Source organism: Myripristis murdjan, chromosome 21 (genome assembly GCF_902150065.1).
Source record: "Myripristis murdjan chromosome 21, fMyrMur1.1, whole genome shotgun sequence".
NCBI classification, from domain to species: Eukaryota; Metazoa; Chordata; class Actinopteri; order Holocentriformes; family Holocentridae; genus Myripristis; species Myripristis murdjan.
In genome coordinates, this window is record NC_044000.1 from 7,347,373 (window position 1) to 7,367,722 (window position 20,350).

At 40.7% G+C, this 20,350-nt stretch overlaps 2 protein-coding genes across 2 annotated transcripts; both read left to right on the plus strand.

Moving 5' to 3' along the window:
• The first annotated feature begins 4,643 nt into the window (after positions 1-4,643).
• On the plus strand, positions 4,644-6,693 carry cox17 (cytochrome c oxidase copper chaperone COX17). The gene is made up of 4 exons (XM_030081343.1): positions 4,644-4,771; positions 5,161-5,292; positions 6,075-6,202; positions 6,540-6,693. The coding sequence occupies exons 2-3, from the start codon at positions 5,174-5,176 to the stop codon at positions 6,157-6,159; spliced, it is 204 nt and encodes a 67-aa protein (XP_029937203.1). The 5' UTR covers positions 4,644-4,771; positions 5,161-5,173; the 3' UTR covers positions 6,160-6,202; positions 6,540-6,693.
• Positions 6,694-10,244: 3,551 nt separating this feature from the next.
• On the plus strand, positions 10,245-20,120 carry popdc2 (popeye domain cAMP effector 2). Its single transcript, XM_030080499.1, has 4 exons — positions 10,245-11,072; positions 13,300-13,408; positions 14,792-15,392; positions 18,797-20,120. Exons 1-3 carry the CDS (start codon positions 10,576-10,578, stop codon positions 15,341-15,343), a joined length of 1,158 nt encoding a protein of 385 aa, XP_029936359.1. The 5' UTR covers positions 10,245-10,575; the 3' UTR covers positions 15,344-15,392; positions 18,797-20,120.
• Positions 20,121-20,350: the final 230 nt, after the last annotated feature.

A 20,350-nucleotide genomic window follows, 5' to 3' on the forward strand; every position in this document is an offset into this window, starting at 1 on the left:
AGCGAGGCGAGTGGATACCAGTTGTAATGCCCCCTCTCTCCCTCCCTCCCGTCCTCCTTCCCTCCCTCCTCTCCCTGTCTCACTATTTCTGCCCCCACCCCTCCTGTCTTTTCTTTTTCTCCCAGCTCATCAACTATTCAGTATCTCTGTCTCATCCCCGCATGAATCAAGCCATGTCAAAGGGGCAGGCTCACGTTGATACTGAACACAATGGGGATGAGAGTGTTGGGAGGCGGGGAGGTTGAATATCACAACTATTGTCATGTGAACTAGATATCTGGCAGGGTGCACGAGGACAAATTAAGCCCGGGCCATCAATACTGGGGATGTAATTAAACACTGTACTGTGTTAACCTGATAGTGTATATGCTCAGTTCTGAGCCACCTCCTCTATTGGCCGAACATTTCACAACAAAAAACAAAACAGGCATTGCAATGTTTCATTCTGAGAATAACACAGTAGGATACAGGGGGATTGGGATTTACTCAACTAGCTATTTTCCTTTTTATCTTGGAAGACTGGTGTGCAGTTTAGTGTAAATCTGAAAAAATGAAAAATAGAAATGAGATTACGGGATGTAGCAGCCAAGTGGGATTAACACAAGGATCATGTAAGAGCACAAGGTGAGTAGTTGCCAGAATAGTGCATGAGATGTGTCCGGTGGTAAATTATGTGAAGTACCTTTATGCACATTACTCGTTTTTCAGTATTTTGGGGACTAATAAGAGTTATAAAGGAGATAGCACCTAACAGTCACAGTGGCTGCTGATTTCAACATTTTAGTGTTTTTTTCTGCCAAGCTGATTCTTCAAATGAATCTTTCTGGGTATTCTTGTGGTACTGTGGTGTTGACATAACTGCCCTGTAAATATGTCTCTCAAAGTGTGTAAAGTCTGGACTCCCTGTGAAAACTGAATACCCTTCTGTTCCATTTGTTCTGCCTACGGGTCTGCGTTGAATGTAATGCAAATTACATAACATGGTGTTAGGTTTGCCACTGAGCTGGTATAATTCCTAAATGTGTTTGATTTTAATGATGCCTAATACAGGATATTAATTTAATCTTTATTTACCCCGGGAAAGTCAGCCAAGCCCACATGCACTTACCTAGTTGCCCAGCATGACCACAGTCTTCTTTCATGGCCTTGATTCACCCAGCTTTTTAAAGCTGGTGAGGTGACTGAGGATCACTTGAAGATAAATGATAAAACAGTTTTAAGAAACCTTGTACAGCTCTGCGTATACCAATAATACTGATGCCCAAACTTTTTTTCTTAACAATCTTGACTTTCCTCATATTTCAAAAGTTTCCCACATGAAACTTGATTCCCGCTAGACATTAAATGAAATTAAAGAGGGAGCTGATGCTTCGAAGGCTGGCAAAACATCTGGGCCAGATGGTATATCTATTGAGTTTTCAAAAGGTTCAAACACAAACTCAAAGCTACACTTTTACATATGTTTATGAAATCACATGAAAATGGTTTGCTGTCCCTAGCATAAAGAGGAGCCCGATCACTCTCATTTTAAAAGTTTGTAAACCAAGCAATAAGTGTCAATCATGTCGCCCCATTTCCCTCTGGAACTCCGGTACTAAAAGCTTATGCAAGGCACTTGCTTGCAGATTGTAGGATCTCCTCCAGCTTATCATAACACAAGACCAACATGGATTTGTTAAAGGATGGCAGGGATTTCATAATGTAAGGAGAGTTTTAAACCTCCTACATGAAAAAGGGAATTCTCATGACACTACCATTCTATCATTAGGTCGTTTGACCAAATTAGAGAGATAATATTTGTTCTGACTCGTGTGGATTCAGGAATATTTTCTGTAAATGAATAAAGAAATGAATAAAGCTTCTTCATGCACAACCCATTGCTGAAATCCTCACCGATATTGTCTCCCAACCACTCAATATTCTACATGGAGTTCATCAAGGCTGCCCCCTGTCACTGCTTCTATTAATATTAGGCTCCAGCATTAAATTAGGACACAGTCAAATAGCTCTATATGCAGATGACATTATTCTTTTTGTAACAGACTTAATAAGAGCTATCCCAGCTCTTCTGGGTCTTATCAACATGTTTAGGAGTTTCTCAGAATATAGAATAAATCATTCCAAATCTGTAATGCTGTTAAATAAAAACTGAAGGACCTATGGGCCTTGTCTCATTCAAACTGCCTCTTCTAGTTTGGCTATCATGCTGCATCCGAGGTTGATAAAATTGTTACAGCCAAATATGATCCCATTCTGCAATCAATTACCACTTGAGTAGACAGATGGTCATATTTATCTCCACAATTGGTTGAATCTACATATTGAAAATGAATATCCTTCCAAATCACATTATCTATTTTAAAATGTACCCTTGCCCCCATCTCCATTACTATTTTTGAAGTTGTAGAAAATTCAAACAAACGTCATTTGAAATAACAAATGCCACAGACTTAATTAAACTCTGTTGTACCTACCATAGGACTTAAGAGCCCAAATTTTCAATGGTACGATTGGGTTGTTCAGTTAAGCACTATAATGTTTTATTTCTTCTCAGATTCATCATATGCACAGGTAGACATTAAATCACTCTCAACAGCACCTAATTTAGCACCTAATCTATACATGTACTCCACAAATATCAGAAGTCTTAGGAAACAATCAAGCAATCAATTTGTCTTAGATATGATTAATGTTGGGGCACCCTGGTAGCACAGTGGATAAGAGTGCGTACCTGTTAACGCTGAGTCCTGATCGCAGCATGCTGGATTCGAATCCGACCTTAGGCCATTTGCTGCATGTCATCACCTCTCTCTTTCCTGTTTCTCGCCACTGTCAAATAAAACAGAAATGCCAAAAAATAATCTGTAATATATATACACTCTTGACTGTTGACTATTCTAAAGCTGGGAGAGCTGATACAGGATTTCACCCACTGGTGATTAATGGGTTATGGAAGATTGAGGATTTTATTTGTATAATTTTTTTAAAAAAACTTTTTTTAATTTAATAATTTCTTCATTTTTTAAATTTTGGTATTTTCATGACAACTTGTGGCTCATATTATGGCTGTATGTTTTCTCTCAATCAGGAGGTGGATCTCTACGACGGAAAAGGATTTTCAATGCAGCTCATATTTCTGGTATTAGTAGTTTTTGAGGGCTATGTTGTGTGTCCTCTAATCACAAAGCATGGCACAGCTTGCAGCAAAGACTGTGTTTCAAATGCAGGTGCATATCTTTCACAGAGAGCAAAAAACTAACATGCTTACTTGCTCATTTATCTAGTGCACAGCTGGCCCTGAAACAAAAATAAGTGACTCAGCATCTCTGCTCTGTACACAGCAGTGCACTGAACAGCTTGTATGCATGTAAAAATGCACACATACCCCAAGTGCTCTAAGACAGGAAAGGAACTTTATTTACCCACCAACAATATTTTTAAAATAGGAATAATGCAATAATAATACAGTGGAAGCACTACATGTCCACACATAATGGGTTGTGCTTTTGTTGCTACTTTTCCTATTAAGGCCTTGTATATTCATGCAACACTCACACAGCACTGTTGGGGACTTACAGCCTTTTACACAGAGGCTTATCATTTTTAACCCACCTCCAAAGTAGCCTCTGGAAGCACTCGGTCAACGAAGAACACGCAGTTTCCCGTTGCCTGCTGCTGGACGCTGATGCTGGAAACCTCATACTTCACCTCAAAGGCGACAGTGTTTTGTGTCTTGATTCTAGGATAAGGCCATGTTTTACAGATTTTTGCTGCACAAGACCATGGCACTTACATTGTTTCATCATTTGCCATGAACATTTACTTCTCTCATAGGCTGGGAAACCATACTGAGTATGCCCTTCTCATCAAACCACTTTCCCCTGCAGCATGTCTGCTAGTAGTTAGTGATGCCATGGCGCAGATTCCTGGGTACCTCCCTGCAAGCCATGCAGTCTTCCTGATGATTTAGCTTGACATTTAGACATTGAGACCAAAGTAAATTGTATTGATTTGAAGGAATGTCTATTTATTGCACTATGTGTTGCATACTACCATCATCTTGCCACTGCTGGACTAAGTAAGTATATGTGCATTCAATGTTAAGAGTCCTGCAGTGGCAAGACGATGGCAGCATGCAACACCGTATCAATATAACATCACTGAATCACCCAGCCCTACCATGTTTTATACGTACTATCTTGTATTTTAATGTTTGTCATAAAATTTCAACTGATTTTCGGAAAAAACATACTCGGGAAAATAGCACACAGTCACAATCAGATAACTTTCAATCAGATAACTACAGTGAGAAAAAAAATGGAGAACGAACGTTTCACTTCCTCTCAATGAAAATTGCATACATGTTTTTAAGAAGCTCACACTATCATATATCATCATCTCATGAATGGGCAAAACATATTTTGCATATAGTTGCGAATAAAGACAGAAAAAATACTTTCAACTGTATTTCCAGTTAATATTGTCCTTATAATGCCTTATAATGTATATTCAATGTATTCTATACATCTTCGCCTATCTTTTTATGCGCTAAGTATAGGGAGAAAAGTATACCTTAATAAAGTGTACTTTCATAATTGCTTGGCTATATAATAATGTAGTAAAACGAACCATTAAAAACTACATATCCCAGAAGTCTCCACCTAACTTTCGATCACGTGAGCATATTAGGAAGCGACCATGTGAGTCGGTTCCTCCGTGTTTGACTGTGAAGGCGACACAGCCGCGACTGTCCAGCCCCTTCAAACTTCAAGTAAGTTACACGATTCACGTTAACCTGCCTGCCCGTTGGTTCTTCACTGATAACCGCAGGTCTCTGTTTGTTTCCTGGTGTATTTCTGAGCCATGGCAGCGTTGGCAGAGAAATTACAGTGGATAGAGTGAACAAGGTTAACCAGCGCTGGCTAACGCGGCTAAGCTAGCTAGTCAGCGTTGTGTAACAGTTAGGTAACGTTAGCTAACGTCCGAGCGAAACACATGGCGCCCTGACTTTGGCAAGGGCTCGAGCAGTTTTAACATTAACACTAGGAGACTTGATGTTTTAAGGGGAAAGGCGGTGATGCTTAATGCGTGTTACATGGCGGCTTCCCCTCTCAGCCAAAAATGCTGATGCTTAATCCAGCCGCGTGTTAATTCCCTCAGACTCAGCTTGAAGATGTCAACCCTGTCCGCTGCCAGCGTCGAGGCGGCTCCAGCCATCCAGGACAGCGAGCAGAAGAAGCCGCTCAAACCGTGCTGTGCGTGTCCCGAGACCAAGAAAGTCAGGGACGCATGGTAAGCACACATGGCCGGGTTGGAGAGTCAGCCCGGCAGCAGCATCCTGCTGAGAGTGATGCGCAGGATGGTCATGCATGCCTGTGATTGCATCAGGAGCAATGATCATGTTGTAAGATACCTCCCATGGCAGTTTATGCCACATGTTGAACTTTTGAGCTTCCTTGTGGAACCTTTTTTAATATCCTTGGGCTCAGTTTGACTCCATTCAATGTTTAACATCTCTAAATAAATGATTAACATTGCTCTTTGCTTCATATTTCATGACTTTCTAATTTAACGGGTGCAAGTTTTCAGTGTCCTCAACACATTTTGCACGCATCAGTGTTTCTCAGCAGTCAGTTTGACCCCAGGCTGTTTAAACTCTGTAAAACTTAAGATACATCAGCTTTTTACGCACAGTTGATGTAGTTGTTTTGAGATGACTCTGAGGAACTATAACATGCTATTTATAATCGTCAAAAAAAAAAAAAAAATCCCGCTGCTGTAGGGCCCTTGCCAAACATAAGCCTGTAGTAGTGTGAGAACCACTGATTAAAAAACATGATTCCCACAAGAACTTGGCTCTATAAGGGGGATGAGTGTAGGATGTCATGTTGTATTTAAAGGGCTGTTTAGGCAGTCAGCAAGACAGAAAGTATCTGACACCTAAACTTTGAACAGTTTTTATTATTTTCCAAGGTTTTAAATCACTGGAGTCAGATTGACTGCAGTTGATAAAAATGTTGGTAAATTTGATGCTAACAGGAGGGTTAATGTCTTTTTTTTTTTCTTTCCTCCAGCATCATCGAAAAGGGAGAAGAAAACTGCACACACTTAATTGAGGCACATAAAGAATGTATGCGGGCGCTGGGATTCAAGGTTTAACTGCTCCATTGTGCTTGTGTGTGTGCGCGCATCCGGGTGTTTGGTAAGTATTCACATGCACCTCACTTTGAATGCACCCGCCCTGCTCATCTTATTAAGTTGTGCTCAGCTGTTTACAATAATTTCTCTAATCTGATTCATGTGTGCCTCAGTGATAATTGATGCGTGTGTGTGTGTGCGTGCTGGCGGCTTGTTTGCCTTTATTTTTTTGTGCTTGCATGGCTTCCGCTGGAGCGTGCCTGAGCCCGTGTGGCTTTGCTGAGCTGTGGAAAAGTAGGATGTTGAGTCTGAGCTGTGCCACAGCCGCTGTGCGTGTCTGTCACAATGCGCCTGTCAGAGTGTGAAAAGCTCATTGTGTCTTTTGATCTGTCCTCTTGCAGTGTTGCTGTCTGAACAAGTGGAAGAGGACCCTGCTTATTCCTTTTTTTTTCTTTTATTTCCTTTTTTTTCTATTTATACTCTGAGGGAAATGCTTGTTGATACACTGACTCTTCAGGGTGACATTGAGGAGAAAATGTTTTAAGTGTTAAATTTGACAAATGTGATATTTAAAATGCAGATTGGAATTGAATAAATATCCTATGCAATAAGTTTCCCTTTCTGTTTTATCTTTATTGCTCATAAAACAATGTTGGCTAAACTTTATATTTATGGAATTAGAAGCACAGCCTTAAATATTTAAAAAATGATAATAGTTCACTGACAAAAGGGTTGATTTGCATGGTGTATGGGCCTTTCTTTGGTAGAAGCCTTCCGGATTAAAGTTCCTTCCTTATTCTCCCTGTGCAAAGGCTTGCTCGCTGCAGTTGCTGTTTCTGGTATGCACTTAGGCCCAAAATAACCTGCCACTGCCACAGTCAATACTTAGCATATCTGCATTCTTCCCTCAATAGTGTGCCACTGTTTCTGAAGCTGAAGCCTGGCCGTCAGCAGCTATTAGCGCCATAAAATCATAACCAAAAGCTGTTGTGAAACCGTCCAATTCTAGATTGTAATTATCTCGTGCTCTTGTGAGTTTTACAAATGAACCATGTCTGTAAATTATATTGAATTTCTAGTTTGACAAGAGTGAGAATGAAAATTAAACATGAAAATAAAAAGACAAATACCCCTGCAGAAATGGAAGGAGAAAAACATGCAAATATTGTAAGCCATCACACATAAAAATGTGCATATAAAAATGGATTTACACATGTATGTCACTCACTGTTCACATTGCTCATTGTGTTGCTTTGTAGTGAACTGAAATGTTTACAGAGATGCCGATTGGGAAATTAGAAATAACCCCAGAATTTAAAAAGTTAAAAGAAACTAGAAAAAAAAAAAATGAAAAATACTAAAAGATTGCTGGAAAGAGACAAGAAAACTATCAGTATTAAAATGATATATTTAGAATTCAGAACAAGTGATGCTGGAACAATGTCAGATTTCTAGTGTTTGTGAAAAACATCGGAACACAGCCTTTTAACGTTTTAATTATTTAGTCTGGGTTTCAACCACAAATCTTGGATTTACTAAACCATGATCAATTTTTAATTGTGCAACAGCGCTCTGCTTCATTTTAAATGTGGGTTCACTCAGCGTAAGCCTGGTTTTGCTAAACTCGGATTGGAACTAATCTTAGATTGAGTTAATCCCTGTTGGTGCAGCCCAGCTTCAGTGGACTGTGGATCCAGGTGTGGTTGTAATGGCAGTTCTGTTCTAACCTCCCAACAATTATCCCAAAATGCCTCTGGTTCCCATGTTGTCTGCAGACTGACACGGGACATGAAGATGGAGGTTTGCACAAATACCATAAATAACTCAAACTGAGGATTGAGTCATCAGGCTTTTTATGGAGCAAAGTGAGATCTACCCCTTCACTCTCACATTACAATAGCAAAGGGGCCACAGATGTAGACTGGTTAAGGAGTATGATCTTTGTTGTTTTAAGTATTACTTTAATGCATACAAATATATATACATAACCAAACCTGCACTTATACATACACAATCCTACGCATGTACATATACACAATTGTCTTTGGGTTCCATATTTTTCTCTTTTCCCAAAAGTTTATACATTTAGAAAACAGTTCATCTACTACCAATACAGTTCTTAAAGGCGCATACCAGTGATTTTGAATGTTTGGCCTGTTTAGTGCACATTTCCACACTTTTTAAATTGTAACAAACTATTTTGCAAATCATGTTGCCGTACTAAAGATTTCACAGCATGTAGTCAAAATCCTTTTTTCAAATTTGAAATTTGTTTGAAACACCCACCCTGTAATGTTTTGCTTCTCACTATGTCGTCACCATTCATAAACCACAGAGCTGATAACTGGCTGGGTAACGTGTCTCTGGGACTATTTTCCCCGGTGGAGGGGCTGTTTCGCTCTACAATTTCAAGTCATCAAAACCCAACAGTGCTGCTGCTTTTAGGAAAACTAATGTGGATGACTTCATTACAGTGATGGAATGCTGGTATGAAGAAAGTTTGAAGTCTCTGAAAGCTCATTTTCATATCAGTGGCATGAGTGGAAACCAACAACTGGATAAAAGGTCAGAAAAATCACTTCCTAGACCTAGATCATTTTGCCACATAATGCTCATATTTTCACATGGGTCATTAATTATCTTACATCGCTTTTTATAGCACACAGATGCAGATTGCTGTAGAATCAGATCATTAAAAAAAACAAAAACAAAAAAAAACTCAATAATATCTTTCTTTAAGGGACTGCACTGGGCTCAGAGTAGCTCTGAATAAAAGACTCCCACTGGATATCTGCGCTTCAAAATACTTTTGTTTGAACGTTTTTTGACAAAGTGGACCAACATGCCTGTGGTCCACTCAAAATCAACCTGTGGTCTGCTTTTGGACCACAACCCACCAATTGAGAACCACTGCTCTTCAGTAACCGTGTCATTAGAAAGTTTCAACTGACTGCTATCTGTCCTGATCAACCTCTTGATAATCAGTTTGACCCTCTTCCTTCAGGCTGACGTTACAGGATGCCTGAAACAGACATGGCACACCACACTCTTTTATTCCTCTGCCACTGAACGGCTTAATCTTTTATGTGGTTTTATCCTTGCTGCCGCTGAATAGGGCCTAATCTCATGGTGATGTGCAGAAACCCTATTGTCAGCGCTTTTGTACCTTACATTGTGCTTTATTTGGCACTTTATTTCTTGGTCTGTGTTTTAATAGTGTATGTTTAATCCAGGCTTATAGAACTGTTTGTATCTGTTGCTTGATCTGCTTATATGTTTACGTTGTATATGTGGTTTAATGCAGTGCTTATCAGCTTATCAATGCATTAATCCACAGGACTTTCATACATGTTAATGCTCTAAAAGCTAAATGAAATTATCTTTATTTCTTTTAAAAAATATATATATATAAAAGTAGCTACTTTGGCCAATGAAGATACCCGTCTTTGTCAGAAACTACAGACTCTTGTCTAAAAAATAACCATGCATTTGAACACGGGATTAATTAATTATTTTTTTCATGACCATTTTTAAAAAAGATTTTATATTTTTATCTTTCTCAATGGTGGGGGAGGGAAACTTCAAACAACATGAGCCACAACCACGGACTGGTCTCTGCAAGCTGTGACTGCCACAGGCTGGCAGGGCAGCCGGCTATGTGAGGTATGAGGGTAGGCGGCTCATTTCTGAAATCTGACCTGCTCTGTCATTCTACCTTTTTCAGTATCTCTAAATATGCCCAGGCAAAGCCACTCTCCTGGGACAAGTCTGGGTGTCCATTTTTGTCTAAGAAGGTACTGGTTTAAGGGAGAATCGGGACGGTTTTTGTGTGTGTTTGTCCCTCAGTGTCCCCCTGTTACTTTTTATCATCTCTCCCCTCCCTCTCGTACCCATGCCTCTCACTCTCTCTTGCTGTTATGTTAAGTAGTAGGCCTGCTTTCTGTCTGCGACTCTCTGCTCCTTGGGTTTCAATTCCAAACATGGTTATCCTTCTAGGGCTTCTATCAACCCCCTCATATCCCTTTCTCCCGCCCCGTCTCTCTCTCTCTCTCTCTCTGAGTTGCCAGCTGTTAGTTCCCAGAGCAGGCCAATGGGTGAGAGAAATAGACAGGGACGCAAGGGACAGACAACAGGAAAACACAGGGGACAGAGGAAGAGGCGCACAATGAGAGAAGAAAACCATTCCAGCTCATGTTTGTAGTGCACTAAATGAACAACTGTGAGAACTTCTTCACGTTGAAGAAGTTTCAGCTGCACGCCAAGGGAACAGAAATTTCAGTCAGTATTAGCTGTTTGTTTCCAAAAAAAAAAAAAAAAAAACTTCATAGGATCTAGTTCTCTAGATGGGACAGTAAGAACACCAAGTTGTCGTTCGGTTTCTTTAGGCTTTGCAGACACAAGGACGTCTCTTGAAACGCTGTTGGAGGAGTTTTCGACATGAGCTCGGACAACTCCACTGTGCTCGGGAGTGTGCTCTGGGGCCATCCCGTCTGCGATGGCTGGAGCAACAACACAGAGGGAGCCATCTACCATTTGGGCAACACCATTCTGTTCTTGGGCTACATGGGAGGCAGCGGGGCGTACGGATGCTTGTTCATCTTCGGCTTCCTGGCTCCCTCCTTCCTGTGCCTGAGCCTGTGGGGCTGGATGACCGTGTGCGGCCTGGACGTCTTCACCTGGAACCTGCTCCTGCTGCTGCTCTGCCTGGCCCAGATCTGCCACCTCTTGTATCGGCTGCGCCAGGAGGGCCTGCCCAGCGAGGAGCTGACCACCCTCTACCAGGCGGTCTACCTTCCCCTCGGGGTGCCCATCCAAGTGTTCAAGGAGATTGCAGGCGCCTTTGAGAACAGGGTGGTGGAGCTGAGGGCGGGGGAGACGTACGCGGTGGAGGGCAAGACGCCCATTGATCAGCTCTCCTTTCTGCTGTCTGGGAGGTGGGGAGTGTGTGTGTGAAAACAAAGTTTATATCGTGGGGAATTTTATGCCATTTCAGTGTATTCTGAAATTAAGACAATAACTGAATTCACACCCAAGACTCAAAAAGATGGCAGTCACTCAATTGTGCCACAGTGTGATGCAAGATATTAGTAACACATTGGTGGAATACCAATGATAGTGATGTGAGATGTTACCATTTAACAGCAGCTGCTACGAAGAATTCTAGATATTTTTTAGCACAAAATTCCTATTCATATATACTAGCTGGCCGTGTGTTGCCACCAGTGTTGGAAGTAATGACATTACTTAGATTACTGTAATTAGATTACTTTTCTAGTAATGAGATAATATAAGGGATTACATTTTAATTTTCAGGAGTAACATCAGAGTTACTTTTTTGAAAGCTGTCAGATCTCATTAAGGAGAGTATAGGTCTAATATGATGTGAGCTGAGGTGTAGGGCCTAGTTTGGTGAAGGTTTGCTTTGATCAGTCTGACTCCCACCTGCTGGTCTAGGATCAGACTTTTAGAATTAGACCATTAGAAATTTAGTAATCTGATTATTTTTTTAGAGAGATTATGTAGTAAAGTAATGAGTAACTTTACCGGTTTCTTGTTTGAGTGAGTTACCCAACACTGAACTTTACTTAACCACCCCAGGCAATCTCATTCTCCAAAGACTTCTTTCTGTTTGTTCAATATATGCAGAGTTGCTTGATGAAATGTCATAGTTTCATGTAAACAGGGTATTTTGGTCAGTGACTCACCGATGCGCTGTCTCTCTGCAGGAGGCCAGCTGGTTAAGTGACAGCTTTTTACTTGAGACAGGGGTGGACGCTGACATTATAAACTGCCTCTCTTCCCTTAAACGCTGCTCGCATGTGTTGACAGCTCGGAGCGCACAAGCCAAATTTGGAACACAAACAACTCTATGTGATAATGATTTTTCACAAATCTAAAGCAGCGGCTGTAGTCGACATGCTGACATGTTAGATTCTAGTTTATCCTTATGCAACTGGCTATGACAGGCTGCTGAAGGTAAATTGTTCCAAATTTAAAGATTAGCATATTACTATTACATAATCTTCATTCATTTTATAGTGGTTTAGTCTAATGGATTTTATCTCAACGTGAACCAAATAGAGGTCAGCACGCTCAGTTCATAGAGAGCCTGCTATTAGGTATTACATGACATATGCCACTTTAATCCAAAGTGCAGTACTAGTAGCGCAGTGCATGACTACATTTATAGCATGGGAGGCCCCAGTGGAAACCCCGGTGCCTGGCAGTGTTGGTGCTCAACCTATTGAGCCACACTGGGTACTGAATCAATAATCCTGGTAGTGGTAATGTCTTGCAGTGTAAAGCCTTTGAAACCTGGGCAAATTGACTTGAATTCTTTCAAAAACATGGAAAGACAAGTGATGAGGAAATATGCAAGAAATAACTCAAAAATTAGTTAGAAATTAGTAAAAAATAGTTACAAGAAAATGACCAAAAACTATCCCCACAAAAAGTTTTTTTTTCTAAATCAATAAATAAATAATTAGAGACAGAGAAGTAAACCTATAGACAGAAGATTTTCAAACTTTTTCATGTTCTGGATGCCCCAGTTGGCTTTCACTGAGCCATGGACCCCCATCTGAAATGATTTTGACTTGGTAACCCTAATAAGAAAAAATATTTTTGCTCGTATTAACTATGAAATTGTTGAGATGACAAAGATTCAAATATGATGAGAATACAACATCAAGATAAAATAATCTTTTTAAAACAATAGTTTTTGTACTATGAGAGTCTCTGGCGACTTAATTAATTAAGAAAATTACCTGAAAATTAACATTTGCGTTTGAAAATATGCACTGAAATTTTGCAAAAAATATCTCTAAAATATTTAAGTAAACTATATTTGTAATAATTAAAACTATATGTTTAAAGGTCAGATCATTGATGCTGGATCAGCATTCTTGTGTTTAAAGGCCCAGACCTCACTTTGAAAACCACGGCTCTAGAGGATTGGCACACTTTTAAAAAACACTGGTATTATCCTTCAATTGGAAAATGTTCTGTGTACGTTCATTGTGTCCATAGCTGGCAAATAATGACACTACTGTGCTTCCAAGGTCCAGCCTGGCCCTGCAAAGTGACCTCCAGCTCTCTTTCCTCTATCATTATCACCTCCTAATCCCTGTCTCTCTGTTTAACCTTGCATTTCTCTCCCAGGATCAATGTGTCTTTGGAGGGCCAGTTCCTGCACTACATCCACCGCCATCAGTTCATGGACTCTCCAGAGTGGGAGTCTCTCAGGCCAAATGAGGAGGGAAAGTTCCAGGTACATACATGCAGTTCTTCTAGAACTTAATACATACAGTTCTTCTAGAACTTAATACATGCAGTTCTTCTAGAACTGCATGAGAATAGAAAACATTAAAGCTTTTATAAACTGGCTACAGTTTCACTATCGTACACTATGAGTCAGCAAGAGAGACTCTCAACATGGACATTTATAATCACTAAATGGTCCCTTCATGAAGTACACCTGTGCAATCTAATACAATCCAATGGACTTGTTCTGGCATAGTTTCCTTTTCTGCTGCCTATAATGCTCAGGTTTTCTTTTTATCACAGTAATAGGGTAAAAGTGTTCATTCAGTTCTGTGTTTGGCATTGAGCTCATAGTTAGTGCTGCTGTTGTACTGGACTGCACTTTATTGGGAGGTGTTTCTACTATTCTGTCCCCCCTTATGTATATAAATAGGGAGGACAAAAAATTAGAAACACCTCTCAGTATAATGTAGTCCAGTACAAGACCTCCGCAAACTACAACCTCAATAATAACACTGAATTAAATTGACACATTCTCCACAATGTCAACAAAAACTGAACGTTATAAACCCTCTTAAAAGGGGGAATTTCTGGCAGAGCTGTTGCACTGAACTGCATTAGATTGTACAGGTGGACCTGATCAAGTGGCCACTGAGTGGATAAGACAGGTTTGTAAAATGAAACCCGATGATGCACACAAAGCCTGGACCCAATATAAAAAAGGCCAGAATTGTCCAGAGGAGGATCGACACTGTTTATCCTTTTACAATCCTTGATCAAAAAGTGAATTAGAATTATTCCAGTGTGGGAATCCACCCCTCAGAGTTTGTCTTCAGTTAAACCCAGAAGTGTTAGAGCGTTGAGACAGGAAAGCTGTGCTGAACACTGGATCCAGTTCCTGCCAGGTATTATCATAAGGCACAAGCATAATGTGAAAGTCGTCACATTAATCACATTAAATTTTAATCAAAAGATGAAATGTCGCGTTTGAATTTGTCAAAACGACTTAAGAGCCAATGGCAAAATGTGCTTCAGTAAAACCTGTCTCTAAAAAATACATAGTGAAAATACAGCAGTGCGAGAGTTTGAGGCATAATTCATTCTTGCCTCCAAGTGTTGAATGGGACAGGTCTTCCCCAATGATCATCACCTCTGTTTGCACTGTTGAAATTTGACCTGTATTTAGAATGGAATAGAATAGACATGGAAATTTGCCCTTGACTTCTCAGTGGTAGAAATAAAGACAGCCAAGACAGAGTAAATAGGCCTACATAATCATGCATCATGAGCACAATGACGATATAACAAAGCTTCCAGCCCACATTCCATTTCATAATCTTCAATCCCAAGGAGAACTAGTGCTGCCTCAAATGTCCTCTGTAACCCCCAGGTGACCCTGACGGCAGAGGAGGACTCACGTTACATCTCATGGCGCCGCCGCCGCCTCTACATGCTGCTGTCGAAGGAGCGTTACATCGCCCGCCTCTTCTCTGTCATGCTGGGCTTCGACATCGCCGAGAAACTCTACGCCCTCAATGACAAGCTCTACATCAAGAGCGGGGTGCACTTGGACATCCGCCTGCCCAGCCTCTACCACGTGCTGGCCCCTTCGTCCCAGGGCAGTGAGGGTGGTAGTGGCAGTGGTAGTGGCCATGCTAAGGAGCAGGATGTCCCAGGAGAGCAAGAAAATCAGCAGCGGGGGTCATCAGGTGAGGACCGGAAGTCAGAGCCTGCCCAGCCTCAGTCTCTCCCACCCTACCAGCAGGGACCAAGGAAGATGCCCCCGGCTGAGACCCGGGCACCCGAGCATGACCCCTATCAGCACCGCTGGGATGCAGAGCCACCCGCTGGTGAGGACTCTACCAGCCTGGTCCTGGAGGACTTTACTGATGTGGCGGGCTCCTTAATGGATTATGGGAGTGAGAGGGATTATTTGAGGTAGAGGGGCATGGTGCTGGAGCTAACACACTGGGTCACCACTTAAGCTACATGTAAGTACCTCACCTGGGCAGAGGGGGTGGGGGTGGCATGGGTGGCATGTGCATGGATGGCTTACGGTTCACGATTCCTACTAACCTAGCTTTGGAGGGAGATCTTCTGTGTGGTGAGGAGCAACCAGGTTAAAGGCCCATACCAGTGATTCTGCATGTTTAACACAATATCTATAAAATGTGTGTACTTCACATTTCTGCTAATTTTTTCCCCAAAGCAAGCAGTTTAAAAACCAGTGTTAGAACTGCAATATCATTTTTCCTCCCTTTTATCCATTCATTGGCTTCCATTCATTTCTTGAAAATGAAACTTTCAGAGACTTCAAACTTTCCTCACAGAAGTATTCCATCATTGTAATAAAGTCGTCCACGTTAGTTTTCCTAAAAGCAGCAGCCCTGTTGTGTTTTGATGTCTTGTGTGGAGTTATACGGTCCCTCTACCAGAAAATGGTCCCCAGATAAAAAAAAAATTGGTTTACATAGTATATATGAGGACTTTTTTGTGTTTTGTCCTTAACTATTTTTAATCAAGTGCAGTATGTTGTATATGCATTTTTTTGTGCTTATTATTGATCAAATTAATTCAAATCAATAAAACTTCCATGGTTTATAAATGGTGATGATTTTTCTAGCTGCAGAGGCACAACAATATAAGGTGAGTGTTTCTGCCAAAAATAGATATTTCAGAATTGAGGGATTTTGATTTTATGTTGTGAAATTTTTAGTACCCTGCATGATTTGCAAAATAGTTTGTTGTAATGTAAAATGTGAGTAAATTGGCAAACATGCAAAACATTCAAAATCACTATTACGGTCATATAATATTGCAATTTGGGTTTTTATCATTAGTGCTGGCTCTTGGGCACTTTGGGCATTCCATTTAATTTATGAGGATGTGATGCCCAGGCTGCTTCATCTTTTAAAAGCACTTAAAGAAAGGCAACACTGATCTTTCACAGACCCAGCATGATATTTGGTACGATGGATTAACACAGAATGGCAGCCAGAGTTGGCAGCCCTCTCAACTCTGGATTATTATCCTATTTTCAATCCATATTTTCTACACCGAGATTAAAATTCTCTCCTGGCCTAATGCTCTGCATTAGTGCTTAGCTCGGCCTGCTGGTCAGCAGCTTACACTCTTGTTTGGTGCAGTAGTTGAGTTTAGTTTATTAGTGAATCTTATCCAGCTGCACCCGGGGCCTCCACAGATGAAAGACATATTCTGCTCAGTGAAAACAGTTTATCAACAAATGAGCGCAGTGCATGCTCACTGTGGCTCCGGGCAGTTTGTGGAGGGGGTTTCCTTCAGTGTGATAGACGAGAGAGCAGCGGTGAGGCTGGCCGGGCAGCAGCTGTGTGTTTGTGTCTGACGAGGATTAGAGCTTGGAAACTTAGGGGATATCCAGCAGAAATCCAGTGCCACGCTATTAATCCAGCGTGCCCACTCCTCTGCTTTCTATCTGCTCATCTGTTCATCTTCCCCCTCCCATGACATAAGCAACCCCCTAACCCAATCACAGTTGGAGGATCACATTTCAGTGTTTGGGAGGGAGCCTGATGGGCTTGGTGTGAGGTTTGGATTCCAGGACGGCTGTGGGCGGGTCAACAGTTCACACTGACCTTCAGAGTTCAGACTTTTTGGGTGGCTAGTGACTGAGGCTGGCTGACTCTGTACAGCTCAGCTTAGCTGGTGCTCAAGCAATCAGGGATCTGAACTGTATGCCAAGTATTTTCCCAACAGTTTTTTTTTTTTTTGGTGGTGTTCTCTTTATTATTCCTGCTGATAACCAGTAAAACATACAAAATGGGGCGCCACTTTGATGCTACAGTGGAGTACGAGAGCAGAAATAAAATCAGCATCTATAACATCAGTGGCACTTGATGTTTAAGATGTTTCTACAGATATTGATTTTAGTCTCAGAATCACATTTTGCACAACATTTTGCACCAATATTCAACAATCGTACAGGGAAAAATCCCACACAGAACAGGCAAAAAGATATGATTTTTTTTCCATTACAGCAGGTCCAAAAGACCAGCATGCAACACAGATACACAAAACATATGCTGCACTTTGCTACACTATTACTCTCACGTACTGCATGCAATGGGTACGGATCTATTTTATTGAGCTGTTGAAAGGTATTCAGAGAAAGATAGGAGGTCACTGTCTTAAATAGAAGTAGACAAGGTAAGTTGAGGTGAAGTAGGTACACCATAAAATATATATTACAACATCAGAAAATAATATCCAGAAAACACTGTAGATTGACAATTTATAAAAGTACAGGAATATCCAATGTTTTTTAAACTAATAATGTGACATTTTCATAACTTTATATCACTGACTGATATGACACAGTGGTGCCTCAGAGTATAGCCAGTTCTCAAAAGCTTTAACATTACATTTTCAAGTGCATGGTAGGTCTTTCCTGGGAAAATAAATCCTCTGGTGCACATGGAAGTGAAGCCTTTTCGCAGAAAAGGATTAGGGCCTCACAAAAATATAAAAAATGTTTTCTGAGAATACACAAAGAACAAAGTCAGAGTAATAAATAGCAATGATAAAGTCAGAGTTCTGACATGAAAATCAGAGAGAGTACCACTTTCAGAAACTCCAGTGTTCACAGCCCCGCCCACATGCGTTGATTGACAGGTGATCTGTAGGAAGCGCAGTGCACAAACACCACAGCAATGTGAAGCGCAGCAAAGTGCCTAGCACCAAAAATGGAAATATGCATTGTATTGCATACCAGTGTTTTATGGAAGCTGTCGACCTCCTGAAGCTCAGCATGTTTGCATTTGGCCATAAGTGATTGACCGTCGGTCCTGACAATAGCCACTTTTCAAAACCCCTAATTAAAAAATAAAACACATAGAAGTATGTTTGTAGTTAGCTATATTTTGCATGGATTTGTAGGTGAGAAAATGTAATGGTGTGGTGTAGTATAGTGGGACTGAGAGGTTGCAATTCCAAAATTTCCATAGGTTTCCTTTAGTATGTTAGATAGCCCATAGAAAAACACACTCCTTAAAGGGCCATACCACTGATTCTGCATGTTTAGCATTAACATTTATTAACATTTCTGCTCATCTTTTTCCAAAGCAAGCAGGCATATTGTAGAACTCTGATATCATTTTTCCTACCTTTTACCCAGCCACTGGATTCCATTCATTCCGCTACTATATAAAAATTATGGTAACTTTGAGAGAGAGTCACACTGTTATGGTGTGTTGCAATATAAAATGTGAGTAAATTTTATTACATAGGCCAAACTTTCAAAATCCCCGGAATGGTGCTTTAAAAACTGAACATCTCAAATAAGCTGCCCTGGCTGCTGTAAAAATGTTTTCTTTGCATTTGTGGCCCTCCTAATTGCGTATTTCCACCCTTTTCACAGGAGGTGACACTGATGGAAATCTACCACCTCGATTCCAGAGGGGCAGAGCTCCGCTGGCTCCGACAGACACCCCCAAGCTGTGAGAATGGTCTCTCCTGGAAATACATACCAGACGCACTTCTTTGGTTTGGAATTCATCTACAGCTGGTCCCCTTCATTTACAGCCCCACTTTGGCACGTCCTCCACCGCAATCCTCCCCGTTCACCGCGGACACACAGAGTTAAGCTCACACAGTCAGACTTAAGGAACGGGTGCATGTGCAGTTGTAGATTTCCATCAGTGTCAAGTCCTCTGAACAATGTCGATTACTTTGTTCTCTCTTTTTATTACAGTTTGACCAATGTGGGTTTTTGAAGGCTGACTACTTTAGATGCAAATTATGGTATTTTTTTGTGCCAATATTCAACATGTTTAAATCTGACTAGTTTTATGTTTAAAAATTACAAGGACCCGGTAATCCAAATTTTTATTCCTTTCAGAGTGGAAAAACCTCTGAAACAGCTTTTAGACCATTGCAGGACACAAAAACTGCCTGAGGTGACATTATACAAAAGGCTTTTTAGTCTGTTTGTATGAAGCTGCTGTCAGAGGGGAATCTGACTGTGTGATAGGAGATAATGTTCATTTTTAAAGGGGGATCCTGAGTTACTGAAACATTTGTATTTTGTTTTTTATCACACCCATATTTGATATTGGAACATTAATTGTACTGTTTGGAATCGATTTCACATGATGTTTATTTCACCTTTCTCTATTCAAAAACTTGGCACTAGGATGATATGACAGTCTATTTGCCTGTATCACTCCACAGCATCAACACGTCACATTATACAAACTGATAATGAGTGTACAGCTACATAAAACGGGGCTGAGGACTGTTACTCACTACTCAATCCTCACAACCTGTAAAATATTAATTTTCCGTGTTTTTGCAGACTTTCCAGAGTTGGCACAAGCCTGCAAGTTGGCAGCATAGCTTTCCTCCATTCACTTTCATGTTTTGTATGGGCATGTGTATTTTGTTTGCGTATGTGAATTCATCACAGTTTGCCATAGTTGAGGGTAAGAAACTTTTGCCACCTGCTAGGAAATTAGCTTAATGTCATGCTGTGTTTCAGAGCATGATCCTAATTCAGCAGGTGCACCATCTCTCACTTCTGAATTGTCTATATACTCGGTATACTTGTGCACAAATTTTTTTTTAACTAAATGAGCAGTTAATATACACCTGTATACTGTGAATTGTGTGCTTAGGTTTTGTTAATTTCCAAAAAAGGGACTACAATGTAGAAAACAATGTATTTAAACATGTATTTTCATGGGGCCAAGATTTCTCCATAAAGGTCTTTGTGTGCAGTGAAAATGTAGCCGATTTTTTTTTTCTGTCTGTGCACTTCCTCCAGTATCTGTCATAAGACCATTGTCTGTGAGCATGTAGAGGACTGAGCGTACTCAGGCCTGATTATGCAGTGGGAAACACTAAAGAAATCCCTTTGCTGTGCATCTTGCGTCTTCCATTTCACTGCAAAAACATTTTTCCCTTTGCTGCAGCC

What these genes read in the sequence shown, in the direction of transcription:
- cox17 (XM_030081343.1), top strand. Translation starts at nt 5,174, where the DNA reads ATGTCAACCCTGTCCGCTGCCAGCGTCGAGGCGGCTCCAGCCATCCAG. An exon ending in AAGAAAGTCAGGGACGCATG is followed by an intron (nt 5,293 to 6,074) that starts GTAAGCACACAT and finishes TCTTTCCTCCAG; the next exon opens with CATCATCGAAAAGGGAGAAG.
- popdc2 (XM_030080499.1), top strand. Translation starts at nt 10,576, where the DNA reads ATGAGCTCGGACAACTCCACTGTGCTCGGGAGTGTGCTCTGGGGCCAT. An exon ending in TCCTTTCTGCTGTCTGGGAG is followed by an intron (nt 11,073 to 13,299) that starts GTGGGGAGTGTG and finishes TTTCTCTCCCAG; the next exon opens with GATCAATGTGTCTTTGGAGG. An exon ending in ATGAGGAGGGAAAGTTCCAG is followed by an intron (nt 13,409 to 14,791) that starts GTACATACATGC and finishes TGTAACCCCCAG; the next exon opens with GTGACCCTGACGGCAGAGGA.